Raw genomic sequence first — 22,206 nt, 5'->3', positions numbered from 1 at the left:
ACCTTTATACCAGTATAAAAATATAACAATATCAAGTTAATACACACACACACACACATATATATATATCTCTCAAGTTTTTGAATCTCATGTTTTGTTGTTACTGATTGCAAAGTTTCTAAAACTAATCAGGCACAGTGTAATAAATTCAGATTTGCCATAATAAACCAGATCATATTTGAGGATTCAGTACAAACTCTAGTGAACCAGCCTGAACAATAGCAGGTACATTATTCAGTATAAAACACAGTTCAGTTCATTTAACAGTGAACTCAAAGTTTTGTGTTGTAAGATTAATGTTGTAGGACTTTAACACCAGCTCTAAAGGGTTTTATGACCTTATAACACTTATAAAATCACTAATTATTCATCCAGTAAGCTGAGGTGTCAGTGGGCTTTCTTTAGGTGGAAGACACACGCTTCGCAATATGTTTATTGCTCTTTTTAATGGTTATTGGTCTGCAGAAATGTTTTAATCACCTGGATACTTGACGTTATGCAATGACAGGAATATGTAATGAGTGATGAGTGATGCTGCATTTCATATCAAAATAAAATAAGTTAAATAGGCTACATAGGTTAAATAAGTAAATCAATTTTATATAAAATTATAAATAAAATAAGTTCTTTAAAACCTTTTTCTTTGGGATCTATCAATGTTGTAGAGTATAATATAATAATATATAATATGGTTTCAAGTTTCAAGCCGTGGTTTTTTTATTCAAAGAACAATAACATACAACACGTTATCAAGAAACAAAAGAAAAAGGAAAAGAAAAAAGACAGAAAGACATATTACAACAAACAAAACAGTTGCCGGGGGAGGTAAGTATTAAACTTCAAAACAAAAAAACGAGATATACATATATATACGCATGCATGTATATATACAATCAAATACATATATTGTAAAATTGACAAACTTTCAAAGTTCTTATTAACAGAGTCGCTGATGCTGTCAATATAAATACATATTTCAGTCAACAAAACCATCAAATTGGGTTTTATTGGTAAATTTGCGCTTATGAATGCGAAATGTGGTCAACAGAATAAGTAAATTAATTAAAAGTACTTTTCCTCTTGAAACAGCCACCAGGTGGCGCACGTGTCCGTATCAAACTCACTGAGGTGTCTACAAATATTGCCTGATGGGTTAACCACGTATTATTATTATTATTCAGAAGTATAATAAATCACAATCATGTGCTTAATAATTATCTCCATAAATTATCAATGTATTTTTTCAGAGTCCACTGAGATTCACGGTACCTTAAAATCAGTTTTCTTTAAAGAGCTTAAGTTTACTTTTTATTTTATATTATAAGTTACTAACAGCTAAGACAAGACAACACGTGGGTCTCCGTGAGCGAGGACGTGGGTTGATTTTCAGTCAGGCGCGCGCGGGTCAGACTCGTTGGGTCTTATGTAAGAGCGCTTGCGGCGGAGCGTCATTCAGTCGCAATAATGACAGGAGTGATTTTAGTCTTATTTAACGTGTTAGCTAATGTCACATCATGAGTTTATGTTAGTATAAAGTTTGATTTTAATCACAATCATCGACTCAGGAAGCGGAAGAGCGCGGAATATCGACCCGTGATCGGTTATTGATCATTATGCCCCCCATCGAGCAGATCCGATCGAAGATCAAAGAGCTGATCGATGCTAATCAGGTGCTAGTGTTCAGTAAGAGCTTCTGTCCCTACTGCGTCCAGGTGAGAAACACAAACACCCTTCTGTCAGGAGTGTGTGTAATAGTCATTATTAGCCAGTCAGGGGAAAGTGCATATAATTCAGTTGTTTTAAAACATTTTAATTAACTATTCCTTTTTATTATGATGATGTTTGATCGTTGTTTTGTAGTTTTGTTCTGCTATGATGTAAGTGCTTTGAGTTTTATAGGCACTTCTTGAATTTATAAAAGCACTCTACAAGTTATTATTGTTCACAATTCTTTTATTTTGTTGAAAGTTGATAGTAAAAAATGAAGCAGTTAAAGTTCTACGGATATTTAAAAAACTAAAACCAGGAGTTTGTCCATGTCAAGTACATTAATGACTTTAGGCTTCAAGGGGTCTGTTGTGTATAATGAGAAATATCAGTCAGTTTGAAGTGTGAGCTATAATAGAGCAACATTATTCAAGAAGTTGTGTTCTTAAAGGGTTAAATTTATGATGTAATCCAGCACTGTGTATTTAGGGTAGTGTTAGCCATCCATAAAGATCTGACTTCATCCTAAAAAAACAGTTTTATTCTTTCCCTGTCTAGCTTACCTCCAAAAGTTTGGAAACACCCCTGGCAAAGTGTGCTTTTGGACGATATCAGCGTAAATCCTAATCATTTTTTGGTGCAAATACATTAAAGTAACTTGATATTATCATTAAAGACCAGCAATATAACATAATAATGGCAACATGTCAAAGTCAGACATGCCCCTTTGCCAGCTGTGATGCACACTAAACTTAATACTGTAGCTTCAACAACCAATTCAAAGTCAATGTTTGCAGCTCAGATGCCCAGATTATGCAGAGTTATCAGTATCAAAATTATCACAAATTAAAAAGGAGTCATGCCAATATTGTCCAAAACCCCACTTTTCTAGGGCGTTTCCAAACGTTTGGAGGGCAGTGTATTACGATCTCTTCCTGTGTCTGTTTCCCAGTTTAAGATGAATCACTTGATTTATTCCTCAATTATAAGTTGCTTTAGATAAAAGCATCTGCTAAATGAATGCATGGAAATGTTAAACACAGCATAAGTAATAAAGTAGGCAGAAATGAACTTTCACAATTAAATATCAACAATTATTAGTATAAACGATATGATCTTGATCTATCATGCATCTGTAGACTTTAGTGAGTGTTTCTTCAGAGAAGCAAGTGTGTTGAAGTGCAATAATGACAGTAAATGGTACAAAGCTGCTTTTAGAAATACCCTTAAAGTAAACAAAGCTTGTTTATAATTGGTGTTTTCATAGATGTAATGTTTTAAGGTTAAGCTATAGTGAATGATTGTAGACATTATAACTGATCTGTCACTGTCAGAGTAAACTAACATGTGCTTTTCTGTAATTCCAGGTGAAGGAACTCTTTAAAGAGCTGAATGTCAAGTGTAATGCTATAGAGCTGGACCTGATGGGTAAGAGCACAAGAACGGTTTATCATTTTGCATATCAAATGACTTTTTGTTTTGGAGTGAAATGAGATACATGGAGGAAGTGCCAGTCTGTGCCAGTTACTGCTTTTTTTTTTTTTTTTTTTTTTCTTCAGCTGATGGACTTAATAACAGATTAATGTCTGAAATAATGTACGTTAAACAATTATTTAATTTTTAGGTGAGGTAAGGTCTTAAATATCCTTCATTTCTATTTAAATTACTCAAGATTAAAATAAACTCCAGTAGTTTTCACCATCAAAATAGTCAAAGTAGCTGGTGTGGTATTAAAATTATTATTATTATTTTTTTTACTTGGTGTTTCTCTTTTTGTCTAAAAGTAAAGTTTTAGCCTTTTAAAGGGAAAAACAAAAAGTTTTTTGTAATGTGAAATAACAGCATTTTCTCTATTGTGTTTTAATTTGTTCATCAGGACCGTTTATCTTCAACAAGTGGCCAAATTATAAAACTGGCGAGGTTATTTGAATCTAAATATTTTGTCAGTGATGGCTGCTATCTACAGAAACCAGCTCTGAGATTACAGTCTACTATCTTTTGACTGCATAAGTACACAAACCAAATGTTTACTACATTTTTGCTGAACATGCAATTGCATAACATGTATTTTTACATGAAGTTCTTCCTGATGTATGATGAAGATTACCAATTATGCATGTTCATGTGTTTCCACTTCAGCTAAGGTTATGTAATGTTCATGTTTAAGGTTATTGAACTTTTACCCCTTCATTGACAGAGTTGAGCTGAAGTGCTCTTGCTTGTGTTCTCTGAACATTGTGCTGAATCTCTTAAGTTAATGTTGGCCGTGACGGACGACCTGCTGAGTCACTCCAGCATTACTAATGTCTAAAAATCATCTTCCTCTTCCTGCTTTCATTCACTCATCTGTACCCTCCTCCACGTCTCATGCACCCTTTATCTCTCGGTCCATGCGCAGCTGTTCGTCTCATGTTCGTAGCATGACCCTGATAATGGGTTCTCTGGCGATCAGCTCTAAACCTGATTAGCTGCTGTGTTTTTTCCTCCGTGTTTGGAGCCAAACATCGCTTTCAGAAGCAGGCAAGCAGTGCCAGATCTGAACCTGATTCGATTATTGGAGAGCTGCCCGTGTGGTGTAGATGTGAAACATGAGCGGTGAGATCCTGACTGATCATGTCTGATGTGTTTCAGAGGATGGAACCAACTACCAGGACTTGCTGCATGAGATGACGGGGCAGAAAACTGTCCCCAACGTCTTCATCAACAAGAAACACATTGGAGGCTGTGACAACACCATGAAGGTACTGATTTTTCTGACTGATCGGTGTATGCGTAAGACAATGATTCTAGCTGAGTCTCACTGGCAAGCTGGAATTTTTCATGTTCATGCCAAAGACCAAAGGCCCAAAGACTTTGGGCTCAGAATTTCTCTCTTTTGTTAATTATTAGCAGACATAAAAATGCCATTTCCAAAAGCAAACTATTTTAGTTTTCACTCCTCCATTCATATTTTCATAGATTTGATGGTCTGAACCTCTCAAACTTTATAGAATGAAGAATAACCAAGTGACCTATTACATTTGCTAAATTATAATTTCATGCAAGCTGTTCCAACGCAGTTTACTAAAAACCAATAGTTTTCCATTTTGAGGCATTTTTTGCTTCACGTCACTGTGAAGGAGAGCTGATGGTCATAAGCGGATGCTTGGCTCAGTTGGTGTACTTTCTGCTGCAAAAGCCTCACCCACACACACCCTTTCATTTTTGTATTTTTTTTTAGAATAATTATAAGTTGTTAATGTTGCTGACTGTCCCACGTGTCTGCTAGAAGGTATTCTATCCTATTTAATTTACAGAATTGCTGTAAAAATTACTTATATCAAGTCATTTTTGCTGTTGTGGTGATTTGTTTTAGAGTTTGTTCTCAATAGGTATCTAACTGTCTGGATATCTTGACCTTGGTCATTTTTAAATTGGCAGACACATTTCCAGAAACGATTAAAAGGAACTTCTCACGTATTTAAGCATGTAGGTAGCACCAGTGAGTCCAGATCCTCCAAATGCATTAAACCGTGCCATTCTGTGACTGAGATGCACACAAGCCATTTTGTGCCACTTTGTATTTGGAGCCTTTTTTCTACTGTAAACTAATTCACCTGTTCATTTGAGTTTTTGTTCGTTACCCTATCGGAAGGCTGCTTTTGGATTCTATATATGAAATGTCTGCTCATCAGTGCCTAATCACTATTGCATCTGTCTGTATATCTGTCAGTTGTCTATAAAAGCTCTTTCACAACTGAGTGTACAGCATCTCTGTGGGAAAGACGTTTGGTAATCGAGCTGAATAACGCTCAAGCACCTCTTCACCATGCCTCTTATCAGCATCGTTTTATGCTCCTGCTAATGATTGGTTTGTTGTCGTGGTAACAGGCACACAAAGATGGCGTCCTGCAGAAGTTGTTGGGTGAAGGCAGTGAGGCGTATGAATATGATCTCATCGTCATTGGCGGTGGTTCTGGCGGTCTGGCCTGCTCAAAGGTGAGTTAAATTACACAGATCCTTCATTTATAATGCTGTTTAAATACTGTATGTGTGTGCAGCGTGAATTCAGGTCAATCGAGCCACTGTCATCTGAGTTTCAAGTTACATGCTTGAATCCTGTTTAAGGTCTTGGTGTTAGCACTTTTAAAATCTATGTGTATTTTATATATATATATATATATTTTAAAAAATGTATTTATTTATTTATTTTAGTTTTTGACATGCAAGTAAAATATAGATCTAAATAAAAATTATTTTAGACACAGTTTTACACCATCACATTTTTTTTTCTGTATGAAAAATACATATTTTTGTTTGTTTTTAAGTCAGTTTTAGTTTTAAATCAAATAGTGTGTGTATTTTATATTCTATTTATACTCTATTTTTTAATAGTCCATTTGTATGAATTTATTTTAATAAAAAATTTGATTAATTGAAATAAACATTTTAAAATGATCAACAGAAATGAATTAAATGACACACTTTTTAGGAAACTAAAGTGAAGGTGCATAGTATCGCTTAATTATGTTGCCAGCAAAATCATCAGAAACACAAATACTTGATAAAACCACTCAGCCAAACTCTATAGGAGCGCATGAGCAGTTCTGTGGGTTTTGCACATGAATCTGATTTTAACCCCTCCTCTTCCTGCCCAAACAGGAAGCAGCTGCCTTGGGGAAGAAGGTCATGGTTCTGGATTATGTTGTTCCCACACCGAAGGGTACAACCTGGGGTAAGAAAACCAGAATCAAAAGCGTGCAGGTTTAATCAAATATGACTTGTAATAAGATAAGATGTCTCTTTCCAGGTCTGGGTGGCACGTGTGTGAACGTGGGCTGTATTCCCAAGAAACTGATGCATCAAACGGCCCTGCTGGGCACAGCCATGGAGGACGCACGCAAGTTTGGCTGGGAATTTTCTGAGCAGGGTGAGTCGTATACTCAACACGGCCGGAAATATGAAGCTGTACATGGTACACATGATAAACTGTCTCTATGATATAGATTGCAGATAAGAATTACATCACATGCTTTAATGCATTCCAGATAGAAGAAGTAAAAGGAAACATGAGTTCTTCATGCGGTACAGATTTTAAAGTCGTATGTGTGAAGGCTAGAAGTTGTGATGCAATTTTGTGATTTCTGATCTGAAGACATGTTTCAGATTGATTTCCTCTTTCTTTGAAAGTGTTTCGGTACATTTTTATTAATTCTGTGACTGCAACATTGTGAATATATTTCTTGAAATGGTTAAAAAGACTGTTACAAGAGTCCTCATTTATATCCGTAATTGGAAAGAATTGTTAATGTGAGATTTTAACACTAGAAATCTTCCTAATACACAGGACAAGAGATCATTGCAACATTCAGTGTGTTGCTTTCAAAAGCTTCCCTTAATGGTCTTAATGTCTGTCTTCTGTTTTAATTGACATTCTCATCAAATATTGGGTTTTTATTAAAGTGACTCACAACTGGGAGACGATGAGGACCGCGGTGAATAACTACATCGGTTCACTGAACTGGGGCTACAGAGTTTCCCTACGAGACAAAAACGTCAATTACGTCAACGCCTACGCTGAGTTTGTGGAGCCGCACAAGATCAAGGCAAGTGTGTTCTGGCACAAGCAGCCAAATGTACTGTAGTCCATGCCCAACATGTATTGTGACACGTACCGCTAATATCAACCTAAACGTGATCCAAGTCCACTACAGGTTCAGATACAATGTGAATGCAAAGAGAACTTGATTCTTTTCCACTAAGGAAGTTTGAGTTTGATTCTTTTAGAGAAAAATTAACTGTAAAGTGTAATTAATTACTACTTTTGGCAGCAGAATATGGGGGAAAACATGCCTTAATGTCACAAGGCATTGCTTGGAATAGGAGAGCTACTGTTTCTTGTAACTTGGTCTAAATGGCACCAGTATTAAATACTAAAAGTTGCATTCCAGTCACAGTCACGACCTGCCCTCATCTCACCTTTTTGTTTACTCTTCCCAACAGGCCACAAACAAGCGTGGTAAAGAGATGTTCTACACTGCAGCTAGGTTTGTCCTGGCGACAGGAGAGCGGCCTCGTTATCTGGGCATCCCAGGAGACAAAGAGTACTGCATCACCAGGTGAGATAAGACTCTGAGTTCACCACAGTAAACTCCCTCTGGAGAGCCGCTTAATCGCAGCTGGACCTCAGGGGGTCGTTACCGATTTATTTACAGGATTTATTGATTTAAAGCTGATTCATTCTCAGTCACCAAGGGAAGGAAAGCTTCCACTGCATGATGTGTCGAATAAGAGGAGGATTTTCTTCTATAGCTCTGATTTAAACAGCATAAATGTGGAAAATGTTCACGTGGCTACTTATTTTTAAATAATATACTTGCACATTTGCACCTTTAGGCAGAGGATGGCATAAGTGTTGTTCAGACTGCCAGTCCAAATCCGATTATTTGTGTATCCGAATGGAATCCGATCTAAATGATTGACTATGCATACTGTGTATTGCAAGTGTTCAGATCTGATTTGTGTGTCCCATGATGCTCTATCGTTCAGACTGAATGTCTGCATTGACATTTGCTTATGCTAAAAACAACAATAACCTCAATACAGTTTGCAATAAAGATGTTATGTTACAATATGACATGCTTCCGTCGCATTGGATTATATTACTTCTTATGAGGAAGCAGCAGAAACGTAGGAAAGCTGGAACTCAACTTGCTCTATGCAACAACACAGCCTTGTTTCTGCTGAGACATTCAGTATGTTTTCTGTAAACCGCATCTGACGTGTTTACGCGGCGTGAGAAAGTAGGCAAAAAAGCTGTGCAAAATCCGATCTGAGCAGTCAGACTGAAACCGATTTCCAGAAATGTGATTTGAATAGGATTTCAAGGGCCTGTTTACACCTGGTCACTTAATGCTTTTTTTTTAGTGGTCAGATATTGATTAGAGTCATTAAAATTGTTCTATTTACACTTGTACAGTTTTGTCTGGAATGCGGCCCAGACCACCTCCTGAAGTGGTTTAAGCGACTGGATTTAATTCTGCTTCAAAAGCATTTCAGAGGACATTTACACCTGGTCATTTCACAATGGGGTGGCTATCTGATCAGAGAAAACCCATGAACTGAACCGGTGTAAATGGCCCCAAATTATACTATGAATGTAGCTTGAAACGGACTTGTAAAAATCATATTTCATGTGGGTTTTTTTTTTGTGTGTCTTCGTTCTTACTTGCTAAATATTATCAGATTCCAATCGGAGATGCACAAAAATCGTACTTGAACTGACCGTCTGAACAAGGTCACGGTATTGTTCACTTTCAGATAGTTTGTCCCTTGACGTGACAAGCCTTTAAACTGAATGCATGTGTGTTCTTTTATGACTCAAGTCTGAGATATTTTTTTTGATGGTTAAGGATAAGGAAGTGAGTGGCAGGTGTTTGGCAAGACTCAAGCCTCTGCGGTTTTCAGTATATTCAGTATATGTGTCTGAACTTTTGTCTACATTTGAGGAAACGCAATCCGTCTGTGGTGTGTCCTCACTGGTTTTGTTTGTTATTCGCAGTGATGACCTGTTCTCATTGCCCTACTGTCCCGGGAAGACTCTCGTCATCGGAGCGTCGTATGTGGCTCTGGAGTGCGGCGGTTTTCTGGCCAGTTTGGGGCTGGATGTGACCGTTATGGTTCGCTCCATTCTGCTGCGAGGATTCGATCAGGACATGGCCAACCGTGCAGGAGATTACATGGAGACACACGGGGTCAAATTCCTCAGGAAGTTTGTTCCTACCAAGGTTGGTGCTGTTAAACATTACTGAAATCTGAAATGATGCTTTATCTATCGCAGCTGCGGTTATGAAATGCTCTTTAGAAGTATTATGATCATGGCCTCTTTACTCACATTACGTTGGTGATAAACGATCATTCTTCTACAGATCGAACAGCTGGAAGCTGGGACTCCAGGCCGAATTAAAGTGACGGCCAAATCAACCGAGAGCGATGAAATCATTGAAGGAGAATACAATACTGTGAGTATCATGTCTGTGTGGCCAAAAAGCGGAATTCCTTTCAGATATCATTGAAGTACATCAGGTTTTATCTTGTCTGCTATCTCGGGCTATGTTTCAAAACTCCTAAGGCATGCTTTCAGATGAACTGAAACCTCATAGTTGACCTGATTTGGAGCAATACATTTTGAACACAAATATAGGTCTTCAAGGGTAATACAGGAGACTAAAGACTCATGAAAATACATAGCATGCACAAATATTGGGGAAAAAATAAATGTATGCATGCACACAAAACCCTGTTCAAAAGTTTAAGATAGGTAAGATTTATTAATGTTTCTTTTTTTTAATGCAGTAAAAACAAATTGTGCATTATTACAAATATACAAATAAATAACTGAATTGTTTTCTATGAAAATATATTGTAAAATGTAATTTATTCAAAGCTGTATCTTCAGCATCATTACTCCAGTCTGCTCAAACATTTCTGATTATCAATGTTGAAAACAGATGTGCTGCTTCAAAGAATCCTGTGATGCTTCAGTTGCAACAAAATGTTGAATAGAAAGTTCAAAAGAATAACATTTACTTGACATAGAAATCCTTTGTAACATTGTAAGCATCAAACTGTCAGTCATGTACAATTTAATGTGTCCTTTATGAATAAGTAATTTTTATAAAAATCTTGAGCTGCACCTGTGGTTGCTCTGATAGGACACCAGCTGCTTAAGTCAGGGGGACATATGAGCACTTAGACAAAGATACGGGGGGTTAAATCTTTAAATTGTTCAATATAAACCCTCACTGGAGTTGTACAGTTAGACTACTGCTAATGTGGATGAACTTCAGGTTTTGTTGATGTTTGATTCATGTAATCGATGCTTTGCTCATTTTTGTTGTTGCGGTTTCTTTTGTAACTGCGGGAGGAGTTTGGTATTTCTGCATTGTCACATTATTTTAACATTTCTAATGTTTGCTGTGTCTCTCAGGTGTTGATCGCAGTGGGTCGTGACGCCTGTACAGGAAAGATCGGTCTGGACAAAGCTGGAGTTGTAGTCAATGCCAAGTATGTCTCTTTCATTTGAGTAGTTTATTTTGGTCCCCCTCCCACATCCCATAACAAAGTCCTTGTTGTCATGGAAGCTCTTGAGAGGGCAGGGTCAGAGGCGTGCTCATGGTGAATCAGCAGTTATTGACTCTGGGAACTGGGCAGCGTGTCCCGCATCTGACCAGAGGGCACATGCACGGTGTTTATAGAGCACACTGGGTCAGGAAGGATTCAGCTAAATCTTTCCATTCAGTAGTGTGGGATGGTTAATATTAATTCACACATACACTGAAGTGAGAAGTGTGTGTGGTTTGCGGTAGTCTGAGAGATTAGTGCAGCACAGCGGTTTAGATCCGTTCCCAAGCAGAATCATGTGACTCCATATGACCCACACGAGTGATGCATGGCTCTTTTATGGTTTCTGTATGAGCGACTCACTAAGCATTTATAGATTTATGGTTTGAAATTCTGACTTAGTTGCTCATTTCAGTTTAGTAATGCACAAAATGTGTCTGTACATTGAAAGGTCATTGTGCATTACAGTATAACACTTCCTAGATTGCAGAAGTGAGCTGAAGTTGATGTAATGTGGCTTTTATATGACAAAGCATTTTTCTTTTCTGCAGCAATCTCAAAGTTTTATTTGTGCTTTAGACAAACTCATGGCTTGACGGTGCATGTGTGTTAAAATGTAGGTGTATCAACAAATTTAGGGGCAAAATGACAAAGTACACTAGGTTTGTTTCAAACTATATTAAATATTATGTTACATCTTAAACTGTTAGAAATGACAAACACATTACTAAAACTTAAAATGGAGAAACGCAGATGAAAATAAATGCTAACTGAAAATGATGCTATAATTAAGGAATTGTAAATAACACTGGCTTGTATACCATTTGTTGGTCTTAATTTCAACATTTTACTAATACTTTTTAAAATCAAAAGTTCAATCAATAATCAAAGGGGCACAATGCATTAATGTACATTAGGTTTTTTTTGTGTAACTATTGAATAATTATGTAATTATTTATAGGCCTACCTTAAACTGTATAAACCGTACACAATCACATCACAGATGGGTAGAACACAACATATTTGTTAGCTTTTTGACGTTAAAAACTATTTCTGTTTTTTCCATCGCCAAATTTAACACCTATTAAAGTGATCGTTAAGACATTTGATAAATCATGTTTTGATCTGAATTTTCATGAAACGTAAGTGTTAATTTATACACGCTCATAAATACATCTTACTGTATATTTTTGTTCATGCATATGTTTTAAGTTGCAAATGACTAAAATGCTGTTTTACAGTTGCAAGCGTTTCACCCATTGACATGAATGCTCAAATTAATAACCTCAAAACAAAAGTTTTGATGCTTTGAGGAATGGTAGATTATGATCCTGCTACTCACAATAATGACACAAATGTTTCGCAACCAAGTAATACAACGTGAAAAGATATTTGAGAAGGAAATGCAAGTAAACTGATTCAGATCAAGCATCAGAAGCAAGTGTGAAATGGACTTTTAAATGGGAGTCCTTCATATCACTGTTTGTTGTTGATGTAGACAATCTTTACTTAGTCCTCAAGGCTTGGACTTTGCTCTACCAATGCTAACATTGAGTCATTTTCTGTTCCTCCGTCCAGGAACGGGAAGATCCCAGTGAACGATGAGGAGCAGACCAACGTTCCTCACATCTATGCCATTGGAGACATCCTGGAGGGGAAGTGGGAGCTCACTCCTGTGGCCATTCAGGCCGGGAAACTTCTGGCTCGCCGACTGTTTGCTGGAGCATCTCTCAAGGTCTGACATAGCTATAACCGTTCCTGTGTGGTTTTGTGTTAGGAGTGTTTGCTTAATCTCTGTAAATAGCGGTTGGGTTTCTGTGATCTCACCCCAGTTCCTGTTTCTCTCTCTCCGTGTCGTTTCAGTGCGATTATGTGAACGTTCCCACCACGGTCTTCACTCCTATGGAATACGGCAGCTGTGGTTACCCAGAGGAAAAGGCCCTCGAGATCTACGGACAGGAGAACATTGAGGTGCGTGTTTGCAAACAGACGTCAGACTGGAAATATTAATAACCTGTGCTGATAATGACTGGTTTTAATGAAGAGCTGGTAATTATGTTTGTCTCTGCAGGTCTATCACAGTCTGTTCTGGCCTCTGGAGTTCACCGTTGCCGGCCGGGACAGCAACAGGTGCTACGCCAAGATCATCTGCAATAAACTTGACAATGTAAGACATGCTTAATTGTCCCCATCGTATGTGAATGTGGTTTTGGTTTGTTTAAAAAAAAAAAAAAAGGACTTGTGAAACATGATTTTAAGTCATGATTATGCACTAAAATGGATTTTAGTCACTTTACAATAAGGTTTAGTTCATTAGCTTTAGTTGAAATAGCAATGAACAGTGCTTCTACCAGTGTTGTTATTAACTAAAGCTGTTATTGTTTCAGTAATCTATCTAAATACAAAAATAAATGGTTGAAAAATGTAATTAGGCTGACGTACTGAAATTACTTGAATTTAGAAAAGATAAATAGAAATATGAAAAAAAACTAATAAAAATTAACAGAGTTATTGAAACTTAAAATGGAGAAATAAAAATAAAAACTTATCAAAAAATAGCACTGGCTTTAATAAGATTTGTTGATCTTAATTTCATGAATGAGCCGTTTTAGGGGGGGGCGTGGAGAAGTCTTAACTTTTACAAAGAATATCTCTTTGGTTTTGAGACTTTAGTCTTTGCAAATTCAGGGATCTCATCAATGCACAATCAGCTTGTAACACTCCAAAGAGAAAGGAAAACTTGAAATCTCATCACATGACCCCTTTAAGAACTGTTGAATGATTTTCGTTTGATTCCCTGCGATCATTACTGTAAGAGACCCTTCAGGAGTATGAACTGCTGTCGTCTGTGTGCAGGGACGAGTGATTGGCTTCCACTATCTGGGTCCTAACGCCGGAGAGGTCACTCAGGGCTTCGGAGCCGCCATGAAATGTGGAATAACCAAAGATCAGCTGGACAACACCATCGGGATTCACCCTACCTGTGCTGAGGTGCGTTCCTGTGACCCTACTGCTTCATTATAGATCACGGACATGTCATGTTCTTAGTCTTTTGAGTTATAACATACTCTTCCCTTCATTTGTTTCCAGATATTCACCACCATGGAGGTCACCAAGAGCTCCGGCGGAGACATCACTCAGTCCGGCTGCTGAGGTTAAACCCTGCTCGTTTAACAGGCTGTCAAGACTAGTTTAAACTAGTGATTTATCCCTCTCCTCTTGGCATGAACGCACTCGAGTCTCTTTAATTAATCTCAGGTCATCAAAACTCAAGTCGTAACATCGTGATCTGCCCTGCTCTTAAAAGGCTTGTGTGTCTCGCTGTTGTTCCCCATGTATGTCACCCTGAATAAACCATGTGAAGGGTGTATTGTGGGCGGAGTCTGGGAGCAGCAATAAGACATGACAGCCCTTCAGAGGCGGGGCTTCGCTTGCCTAGAGACCAATGACTGGGAGAGGAGATGATGATGATTGACAGCCTGTTAGACAGCGGGGTTACTCTGCTTTAACTGATTGTCCGAGGTAGAAATGCACCAGATGTGTCTGTGCTTTACACTTTTCTTTCTTACACCTTATAAACTCGTGCATTCGCGTTTGGTGCTCTGTGACGTTTTAAACCTTAACCCACGTTCAGTGGCGGGTTACGACTGATGTTTTCTGCACTTGGACTTTAAATAGATAAACTCATGTTAACGAGAACACTGATCTTTGGCCTTCAGACTCACGAGGGCCTCATACTTTCCTTTCTTTTGGTTGTAGGAGTCTGTTTTTCTATATTTAATAGTGGTTTGTCATCAGTTGCTCGGCAGAGCGTCATCAATCCACGTCAGGATCGTAGTAAGACGGATTTCACTTCCTCTCATTATTTTCTGATTAGTGGTCGAGTAACTGAGACGTGATCGAAGCGCAAACCAAATGCAGCGTGTAGATGCTTCCTCAAAGTATTTAAACTAACGGGCGTCACTGAGATCCATGTGACCGCAAACTCTTTTCTAGTTTGTGATGCCCATCAGAGCACTTAGAAATATCAATAAAATGTGTATGTTCATATTTTTATAAATATATCACTGGGTTACATTACCTGTATCTGTACGGAGGTTTCATCCAAATATAAATGCATTTGTTTGACTTTTGCTGTTTATTTGCTATTTGATTATTTTGTCCAGTTCGTCTCGTATCATTCACTCCCTTTTACTTTCTAAGGATTGTGTTTAAGGGTCAGGTGTCTTAGATTTTACTGTCACTCGGCTCCTGATGAATGTACAATATTTCCATAGCATCTCTGTTCAAATTCTATTCATGAACTTTAATAAAACTATGTACACAACTTCAGTTTCTCCAAGAGTTATTTGCGCTTAAACGTGTGTAAATCGGTGATATGTAAGCCTTGAAACTTTAATGAACGTCATACATTGTGTGCATTTTTTAAATGTGTTTATACATTGTTTTATCAGTTTAATGTCTCAATACATTATCTCTAACTTAATTTAATTTGGAGTCATTTTACTTATGGCTTTTGTCAGAGCCTCAGATTCCAGTTTCCTTCTCAGTAAATTACTCTACAGCTTTTGAAATCTATTTAGATGATTGGATTTTGAATGAGATCAATGTAGTTCAGAAACCCTGGCAATAATGCATCTATAGAGTGACCGCAGCTGATTGGAACAGGAAATGTCGAAAGCTTCCTGTCTTCTAACAGGAATGGCCGTTATGTACAGAATTAGGCCACTTCAACTGCAGGATGGTCACTCTCTCTTGATTCAGTGCTGAATTCAGTTCAGACAGCTCGTCCTTTTGAAGATGCTGGATGAATATTCACATGCAGGGATTTATAAAACCCTCAATTCCTGGACAGCACACCTGTTCCTGTGAAGTGCAGTGCATTCATCTGAGACAAAGCACCGGAGACCTGAGAAAATGATGATAAAACACCTCATTTCCATGCATTTTATTCAGAGAGAGAGAATAATCACAGGCCGACGGCTCAAACGCACCTGAGCAGACGTGTGTGTGCTTCTGATGATAGAGTTACAGGTGTCTCATTCTGTTTGATTTGATATAATGCTGCTCTACTTCATTAAATCCAGTCGGCTGTGGACTCATTTGACAGTTTTCTTTAAAAAATACGTAAATATTCTATATAATTAGTTTAAAATGTATTGGTTTCTATAAAGAAGCAACCTGATATCATCTTTGGTTGACGAACCATCATTCAGCAAGAATAAACCTCTATCTCTGCAGTGATCTGATGAATGCAGGACACAGTAAAGCGCTTTAATAGAGAAACCAGTTTCTGTTGGTGAATAAAAAAATGAGTCAGTAAATAAAACAGAAACTTCTAGATTAGTGGTGTTAGGCTTTTATATGCTACTTTAAACACTGTAGTTGGGAAATGAAGGTGATTAATCAGTGAGTAGTTTTCCTGACATCATGATTCATTGTCAACATGTTTCTGAGAAACCTCATAAACTGAGTGATCAATAAACACATGTTCATAGTGAGTTTGCAGTTTCATTCACTTCAACTTCTTATAAACCTTACTATTCAAATTTGACATCCTGGTTTAATAATGAATTGGGAAAAAAGGAGAAACTTAAAATATAGGATACATTAGGATAAAAAAAGACTTTTAGCAAAGCTGTATCTATAAGGTTAACCATCTCACACATTTCTCTATGCATTAACTATGCATTTAAACTGATAAAATACCTATTAGTAAGGTTATTTTAATTAATATATATATATTTTTTCTTATTTAAATATTAAGGACCTTGTTCATTGTGTTACACATTAACTCATCTGAACATTTCTTAAACATTTCTCAAGCACTAGGAAAGAAAATAAGTTCCTCTTAATCAAAAGCAAACTTGTGAGTCAAAGTGAGTCAGGAATAAAAGAGCCTCCTGCTGCTTACACATTATATATATATATATACTTTGATTTATTTAGATTTTTTTAAATGATTATAATTTATTCCGTGGTTTATTTAATTATTATATTTAAATAATGTGTTTATTTATTTATTTATTATATTTTTTATTGTTATATATTGTTAGATATAATAACGTTAATTATTAAAACGTTTTTAATGCAGTTCATTACAAAGTGTATGTATATTTATTTATTTATTGTCCAGAAACAGTGTCTAAATACCAAAACTATTCACTATATATGATAATGTCCTCCAGAAACCACTGTTTTATTAATTTTTTCAAGCTCGGTGGCAGTTTTTAGCGGAGCGCCGCCTGTTGGTCTATATGTGTATCGCATCTCCTCTAAACTGCTTCGGCTCTTCCTCTCGATTTATTTCTATGTTAAACTGACTTCTGCTTCATGTCCTTTCTAGCGAATCATTTCTACTGCTCAGAGTCACGTGAGCTGTGACGTGCGCGCTAAGCGGAAGTGAGCGCGGCGGTGTGATGGGGGAGAATCACACATGACAGAGATATTAATTATCAGAGTTTAATGATCAGATGATCGGGTTTAATCTCTGTCAGGATGCCGCTGTTGACGCAGAATCAGCGAATAGAGCGCGTGAACTCGACCTCGGAGCTGTTCAGCACAAACCCGCAGCTGAAGGCAAGATACTAAATAATAACTTACACAAACATAATGACCCTCTTTCTCTTTATATTTAAACACTTGTGATGTTTAAGATAAACAATCTTTAGAAATTCATTCATTTTATTAGTATTGTAATAGTATTATTATTATACAGCAGTATGCATGCACGTCTTAATATCTAAATACAAGATAAACGCCATATAATCACTTATTATTTATTTACATGCTGTACTTAAATACATTTCTCATATTTGTGCATGCATTTGTGCAAGCTCACATTAATTAGATCATGCACAGCCACAGACTACAAGTACTTTATCTTTTTAATTGTGTAATTTGCACTGCAGGATTATTTTTTTTGCTTAACATATTAATATGTGCTGTGTATATTTCTATAAATGCATACACATGCATGTATATATTTCAGAAAAATTTTATTTTTATATATTAAATATATTTATATATAATATAAATTATATGAATATAGTAAATATTTTCAAAATATATACTGTATGTGTGTGTATTTATATATAAATAATAAATATACAGAGAACGCTCATATATTATGCAAACAAAAGCTTTTATTTTGTATGCGATTAATCGTTTGACAGCACTAAAAAAAAAATTATATAAAAAGAAGATAAAAAGTGCTTTAGTTCCTGTTGAAACAGTTCCTGATGTTAAAAAACCCCATTAATTGCTGTGTTGTTTGCTAATTATGCACATATAGTACAGTATAGTAATTAGAGGTGGCTGATGTGTGTTTCTTAGGAAAGTGCGAAGCAGTTTGTGTCCAGAAGTCCAGAAGCTGTGGACACTAAACAGCTCCTGTATGTCCAGCAGCGGGAGTTTGCGGCGACCACACCAGCGGACAGTGAGTGTTTGCTCTCGATCTGATGACCGGTGATGTGTTAAACACACACTGATGTGTCTCTTTCCTCAGATTCGGTCTCTATCCTGGGATCCGATGACGCTACAACATGCCATTTAGTCGTGCTTAGCCACACAGGTAACACGAGCCTTCATAGAGTCAGTGTCTGTGTTGGTTTACTGTGTGTTTGTGTCTGATCCTGTGTTTCTCTTCTGCAGGCAGCGGAGCCACGTGTCTGGCACACTGTGATGGGTCCAGCACATGGACTGAAGTTCCTCTGATAGTCAACGCTGTCACTTCTAGAAGCAGCCCAGCGAAAGAGGGCAGGTGCTGTAGATTCGTCACACGTCGCTGAACCGGAATGTCAGATAGAAGGGAGTTTGTGTGATTTATGGCTGTGTTTGTGTCTTCAGACTGGAGCTGCATCTGGTCGGTGGTTTTGATGATGACAAGAGGACCTCACACTCACTCAGCCTTAGTATTCTGGGTATGTTGTGCAATGAAGTTGAAACTTTCAGTGTGCGATCAGAAGCGTTTCTAAATCTTTTGCATTACAGCTGCCTTTCAAAAGCAGAAGGAAGAGATTCACCTGGAGACGTGCTGCATCACAGGTCAGTTTGTGCTCTTCACTGTCAAGACATGGGAAGTTCTGTTGTTTCTATTAGTATATTTACCTTAAAATAATGAAGATTCTGTCATCATTCACTGTCGTCCCAAATTTGTATGAATTTATTTTTTCTGTGGAACACAAAAGGAGTAATTTTGACAAGATCCATACAACAGCTCAGTTATCACACGTCAAAAAAGCACGAGAAAAGTAGTCACTACAGATTACTCACTATTTTCCAAGTCTCAAATCATATGAGGTTTCATGTGAGGAAAATACAAAAATGTAAGTTATTATTCATCGAAAATCACCCCCTCTCTTGCATTTCAAGGTTTCCATTTTATTCAATTATTTTGGTCTGTTCTTCACAGAAAGCTGTTGTATTACTTCAGAGAACATGGAATAAAGTGCATGATATTTTTTGAGTATATTTCTGTCTCTAGACATGAATGACATCATCAAAGATGGGATTCATCGGCCCGTGGTGTATGGGATAGGTACTGTACGACATCTCCATCTTCTCTGATTATTATGTGATCGATAGACACTTCAGCACAAATGTGATGTGAATTATCATGAAGTTATGAATTTTCAGTATGAATTGAGTACAATGCTAAAAAAACACACATTTCACATTAAAAAGACACATTTCTTTCTTCATTAGGTTCAAACAGCACCAGAAATACAGCATTAGTACTATTGTGATATTTCTATGTAAAGTAAGAACAACAAAAGCAATAATTATAAAAAAATAATTTATTTTACAGTAGTGTAAAATTACAATAGTAATATTTAATTTCTTAAATTTCATACCTTTAAAGCCTCTCTATTGTTGATTTATAAGCGCTTCCTATTGCAAGTTTGTGAAGATGTTTGATGTGTTTCATTCCTAAATGCACATAATAAGCATCTCCAGAGCAGATGCATGCAATGCCACGTTTACTCTGAAGCACACACAGCTTATATTTATTTAACTAAACTGCAGCCTTTGTGATTTATAATCACGTGAAGCCATATCGCAGTTTCAGTTTAATCTGGATTCATCATGCAGCTCTATACGAGACACTGACAGAGTGTTTCTGTCCGAGTTCAGGTGTGAACGTTAAAACGGGTCACGTGTTTCCAGCCTCGTTCACATGTCGAGGACCAGCGGAGGAGCTCCGATCTGCACGCACTTTCTCTGGTGGACAGGTACATGGATGAAGCCATCATGCGATATTTAGTGCTCATTAAAAATACCTGGCTTCAGAATGCTGTGACCAATCAGAATTGGTGGACTGAACTAACTGCTGTATAATCTGAAATATCGGTGTGTGTTTTTGACAGATGGTTGAAGTGTATGACTCTAGCAGAGAGCTTGTGAAAATCGACCCATGCAGATGGACCCCAAACAATGACATGTCCTTCTGGCTGTCCCAAGATGACGAAACCATCCTACAGGTCTGAAATCCCCTCACTGCTAGTTTAATGAACCTTTAGACCAAATATTAAAACAAAAGTTGTCACTATGCATCTCCAATAATGTCTCAGTAAGATGATATTTAAATGATCCAAACATTTAATGCAATGCAATCCAATGAAGAAATAAACGCTGCTTAAAAATCCTGACGTGAATCACAAGCTGAAGGTGGATGTTTGTACAATTAAAAGGCCTTTTCATTGCTAAAAACAAATGTATGAACTATCAATCAGGTGACAGAAAGCATGGAGTAGATTGTGAACAACAGACTTTGATCATTTAGAGGCCTATCAAATATGATACAGTAAGGTTAATAATGCATGATGTGTATTTCATCATCGAGTCAGATCTGCAGGATGAAGTGGCTCTTCTCATTGATTTCTCGTCTGGTTTATCCGTCAGTATTTGTCCACGTCTCCACATGCAGAACCTCCTCACTTTGTCCATCACATCAAATCCACCATCCAGTTTCTGCTGGATCATCCGACCGCAGACGGGCTGTTTCCAGGCGGTCAGCCGCATCTGTACCGCCGCGCTGAGGACGGCCGCTGGAAGAGAGCCTAAACTCTGACCTCTGACCCCCACTGTAACCCAACTAAAGGCCTTTGACGTCTGATGTTTAACGTAGAAGCTCCTCTATCACACTGATCTGAACTGAAACACGCTGATTGAAGCTCAGAGAGTGAAATATCTGATGATGGTTTTACTAACCGCACCTGCCGGCCCTTACATAGAAACAAGAGTCTGTGGACTATATATTTTCATATTTGCTATGTATGTCAATACAAATGTGTACATGGATCATAAGTCGTGTCCTTTAATTTAAACTAACTGGATATGATGTGGTTTTCTTTTTAACATCTAGCTTTATCTTATTTGCTTATTAAACATTAATTTTGGAAACTATAAATACAGTGTGTTGTGATCCTTTGAGAAGATTCAGTTGCCAGTGGAAACATGGTGTTTTGTTTATTTAAACCTTTATATGATAGTAACAATAAATGGAAACTTATTTAAAGCATACAGATTGAATCACCAAAACTGAAATGGCTTGAGAACATATATAGACAATAAGGCCTCTAATACAGAAATAAATGGGCTTTTACATTTACATTTTAGTCAGTTTTTATGGAAATGTAATATTGCAACGTTGGGCTCATGGGTAGCAGAATTCAGTGATTTTACTGACTGTATGAACAAATGTAGAGAACATTTAAATGTTCATTTGCAGGGTATAATGCTTCTGTAACCCCTTAACAATACATATACACACTAATAAGAATATAGTCATCTTTTATGGGGGGGCATTTATCATAAAAATATGTTCAGATTATACAAAACCTGATGAACTGAATTAAAGCTTTAACATATTCATCATGACTTTCTTCTCTTGTATCAGAGTCCATCTCTGTACTGTCCAATACTGCCTGATTATGATTATTTTTCCAGGCTAAAAATATCCGTGCAAATTAATCTCAATCATACATGTTTTACAGAATTCACCCAATATTGTCTGGCGATACCTCCCACAGAGCATCATCACCTGTCCCTCACGAAGCAAGCAGATGGGCAAACAAGCAAAGCCTAGAAAAAAACAACAGGACGTTTTATAAATGATAATATAGGCTACAGATAGTTGAACTTATTTAATAATCATAAAATCTTGATTGAATCTCAAAATGGTAACAAAAAGCATTTAAAACTGATTAAAACAGTAGCCTCGGTTTCTATTAGTATTTTTGTCACAAGCGAGAAGCACAGTTCATCAATGTAATGTGCAAGATGGCAACATTTGCTACCCCTTTAAATAAAATTACATTTACAACACTGATCATTTTAGATTTTGAGCTTATGTCAAAAACAAGACCTTAATATCTACATGATCTAGACATATCA

The 22,206-nt window shown here is 37.1% G+C and overlaps 2 protein-coding genes across 6 annotated transcripts; both read left to right on the top strand.

Annotated features, from left to right (window-relative positions):
- The first annotated feature begins 1,407 nt into the window (after positions 1 to 1,407).
- Positions 1,408 to 16,309, top strand: LOC306878824 (thioredoxin reductase 1, cytoplasmic-like). Of its 2 annotated transcripts, XM_079431371.1 has the most exons (17): positions 1,408 to 1,712; positions 3,075 to 3,135; positions 4,339 to 4,448; positions 5,578 to 5,685; positions 6,349 to 6,421; positions 6,497 to 6,616; positions 7,150 to 7,292; positions 7,690 to 7,805; positions 9,248 to 9,473; positions 9,615 to 9,707; positions 10,676 to 10,752; positions 12,388 to 12,544; positions 12,673 to 12,780; positions 12,881 to 12,976; positions 13,666 to 13,800; positions 13,900 to 13,973; positions 14,288 to 15,135. In XM_079431371.1, the coding sequence occupies exons 1-16, from the start codon at positions 1,614 to 1,616 to the stop codon at positions 13,960 to 13,962; spliced, it is 1,785 nt and encodes a 594-aa protein (XP_079287497.1). In that variant the 5' UTR covers positions 1,408 to 1,613; the 3' UTR covers positions 13,963 to 13,973; positions 14,288 to 15,135. The 2 variants fall into 2 exon arrangements, with proteins under 2 accessions (XP_079287497.1, XP_079287496.1); XM_079431370.1 differs by having other exon boundaries at positions 13,900 to 16,309.
- Positions 16,310 to 17,174: 865 nt separating this feature from the next.
- On the top strand, positions 17,175 to 21,683 carry ntan1 (N-terminal asparagine amidase). 4 transcript variants are annotated; one of them, XM_079431894.1, is made up of 11 exons: positions 17,175 to 17,388; positions 18,145 to 18,247; positions 18,317 to 18,382; positions 18,463 to 18,571; positions 18,658 to 18,731; positions 18,802 to 18,855; positions 18,999 to 19,136; positions 19,295 to 19,348; positions 19,945 to 20,042; positions 20,178 to 20,291; positions 20,713 to 21,218. In XM_079431894.1, exons 1-11 carry the CDS (start codon positions 17,308 to 17,310, stop codon positions 20,872 to 20,874), a joined length of 1,053 nt encoding a protein of 350 aa, XP_079288020.1. In that variant the 5' UTR covers positions 17,175 to 17,307; the 3' UTR covers positions 20,875 to 21,218. The 4 variants fall into 4 exon arrangements, with proteins under 4 accessions (XP_079288020.1, XP_079288022.1, XP_079288019.1 ...); XM_079431893.1 differs by having other exon boundaries at positions 17,181 to 17,388; positions 20,658 to 21,216; XM_079431896.1 differs by lacking the exon at positions 18,999 to 19,136 and having other exon boundaries at positions 20,713 to 21,683.
- The last annotated feature ends 523 nt before the right edge of the window (positions 21,684 to 22,206 follow it).

Source organism: Barbus barbus (genome assembly GCF_936440315.1).
Source record: "Barbus barbus genome assembly, chromosome: 13".
NCBI lineage: Eukaryota > Metazoa > Chordata > Actinopteri > Cypriniformes > Cyprinidae > Barbus > Barbus barbus.
The sequence above is the reverse complement of the archived record's forward strand: the minus strand, read 5'-3'. Positions and strand labels throughout refer to the sequence as shown.

Bases quoted from the DNA above. Each gene is read 5' to 3' on its own strand.
- ntan1 (XM_079431893.1), top strand. From the start codon at position 17,308: ATGCCGCTGTTGACGCAGAATCAGCGAATAGAGCGCGTGAACTCGACC. The intron at 20,043-20,177 runs GTACATGGATGA...TGTTTTTGACAG, and splicing joins GCACTTTCTCTGGTGGACAG to ATGGTTGAAGTGTATGACTC. The intron at 20,292-20,657 runs GTCTGAAATCCC...TCATCGAGTCAG, and splicing joins ATGACGAAACCATCCTACAG to ATCTGCAGGATGAAGTGGCT.
- LOC306878824 (XM_079431370.1), top strand. From the start codon at position 1,614: ATGCCCCCCATCGAGCAGATCCGATCGAAGATCAAAGAGCTGATCGAT. The intron at 9,474-9,614 runs GTTGGTGCTGTT...ATTCTTCTACAG, and splicing joins GGAAGTTTGTTCCTACCAAG to ATCGAACAGCTGGAAGCTGG. The intron at 9,708-10,675 runs GTGAGTATCATG...TGTGTCTCTCAG, and splicing joins TTGAAGGAGAATACAATACT to GTGTTGATCGCAGTGGGTCG.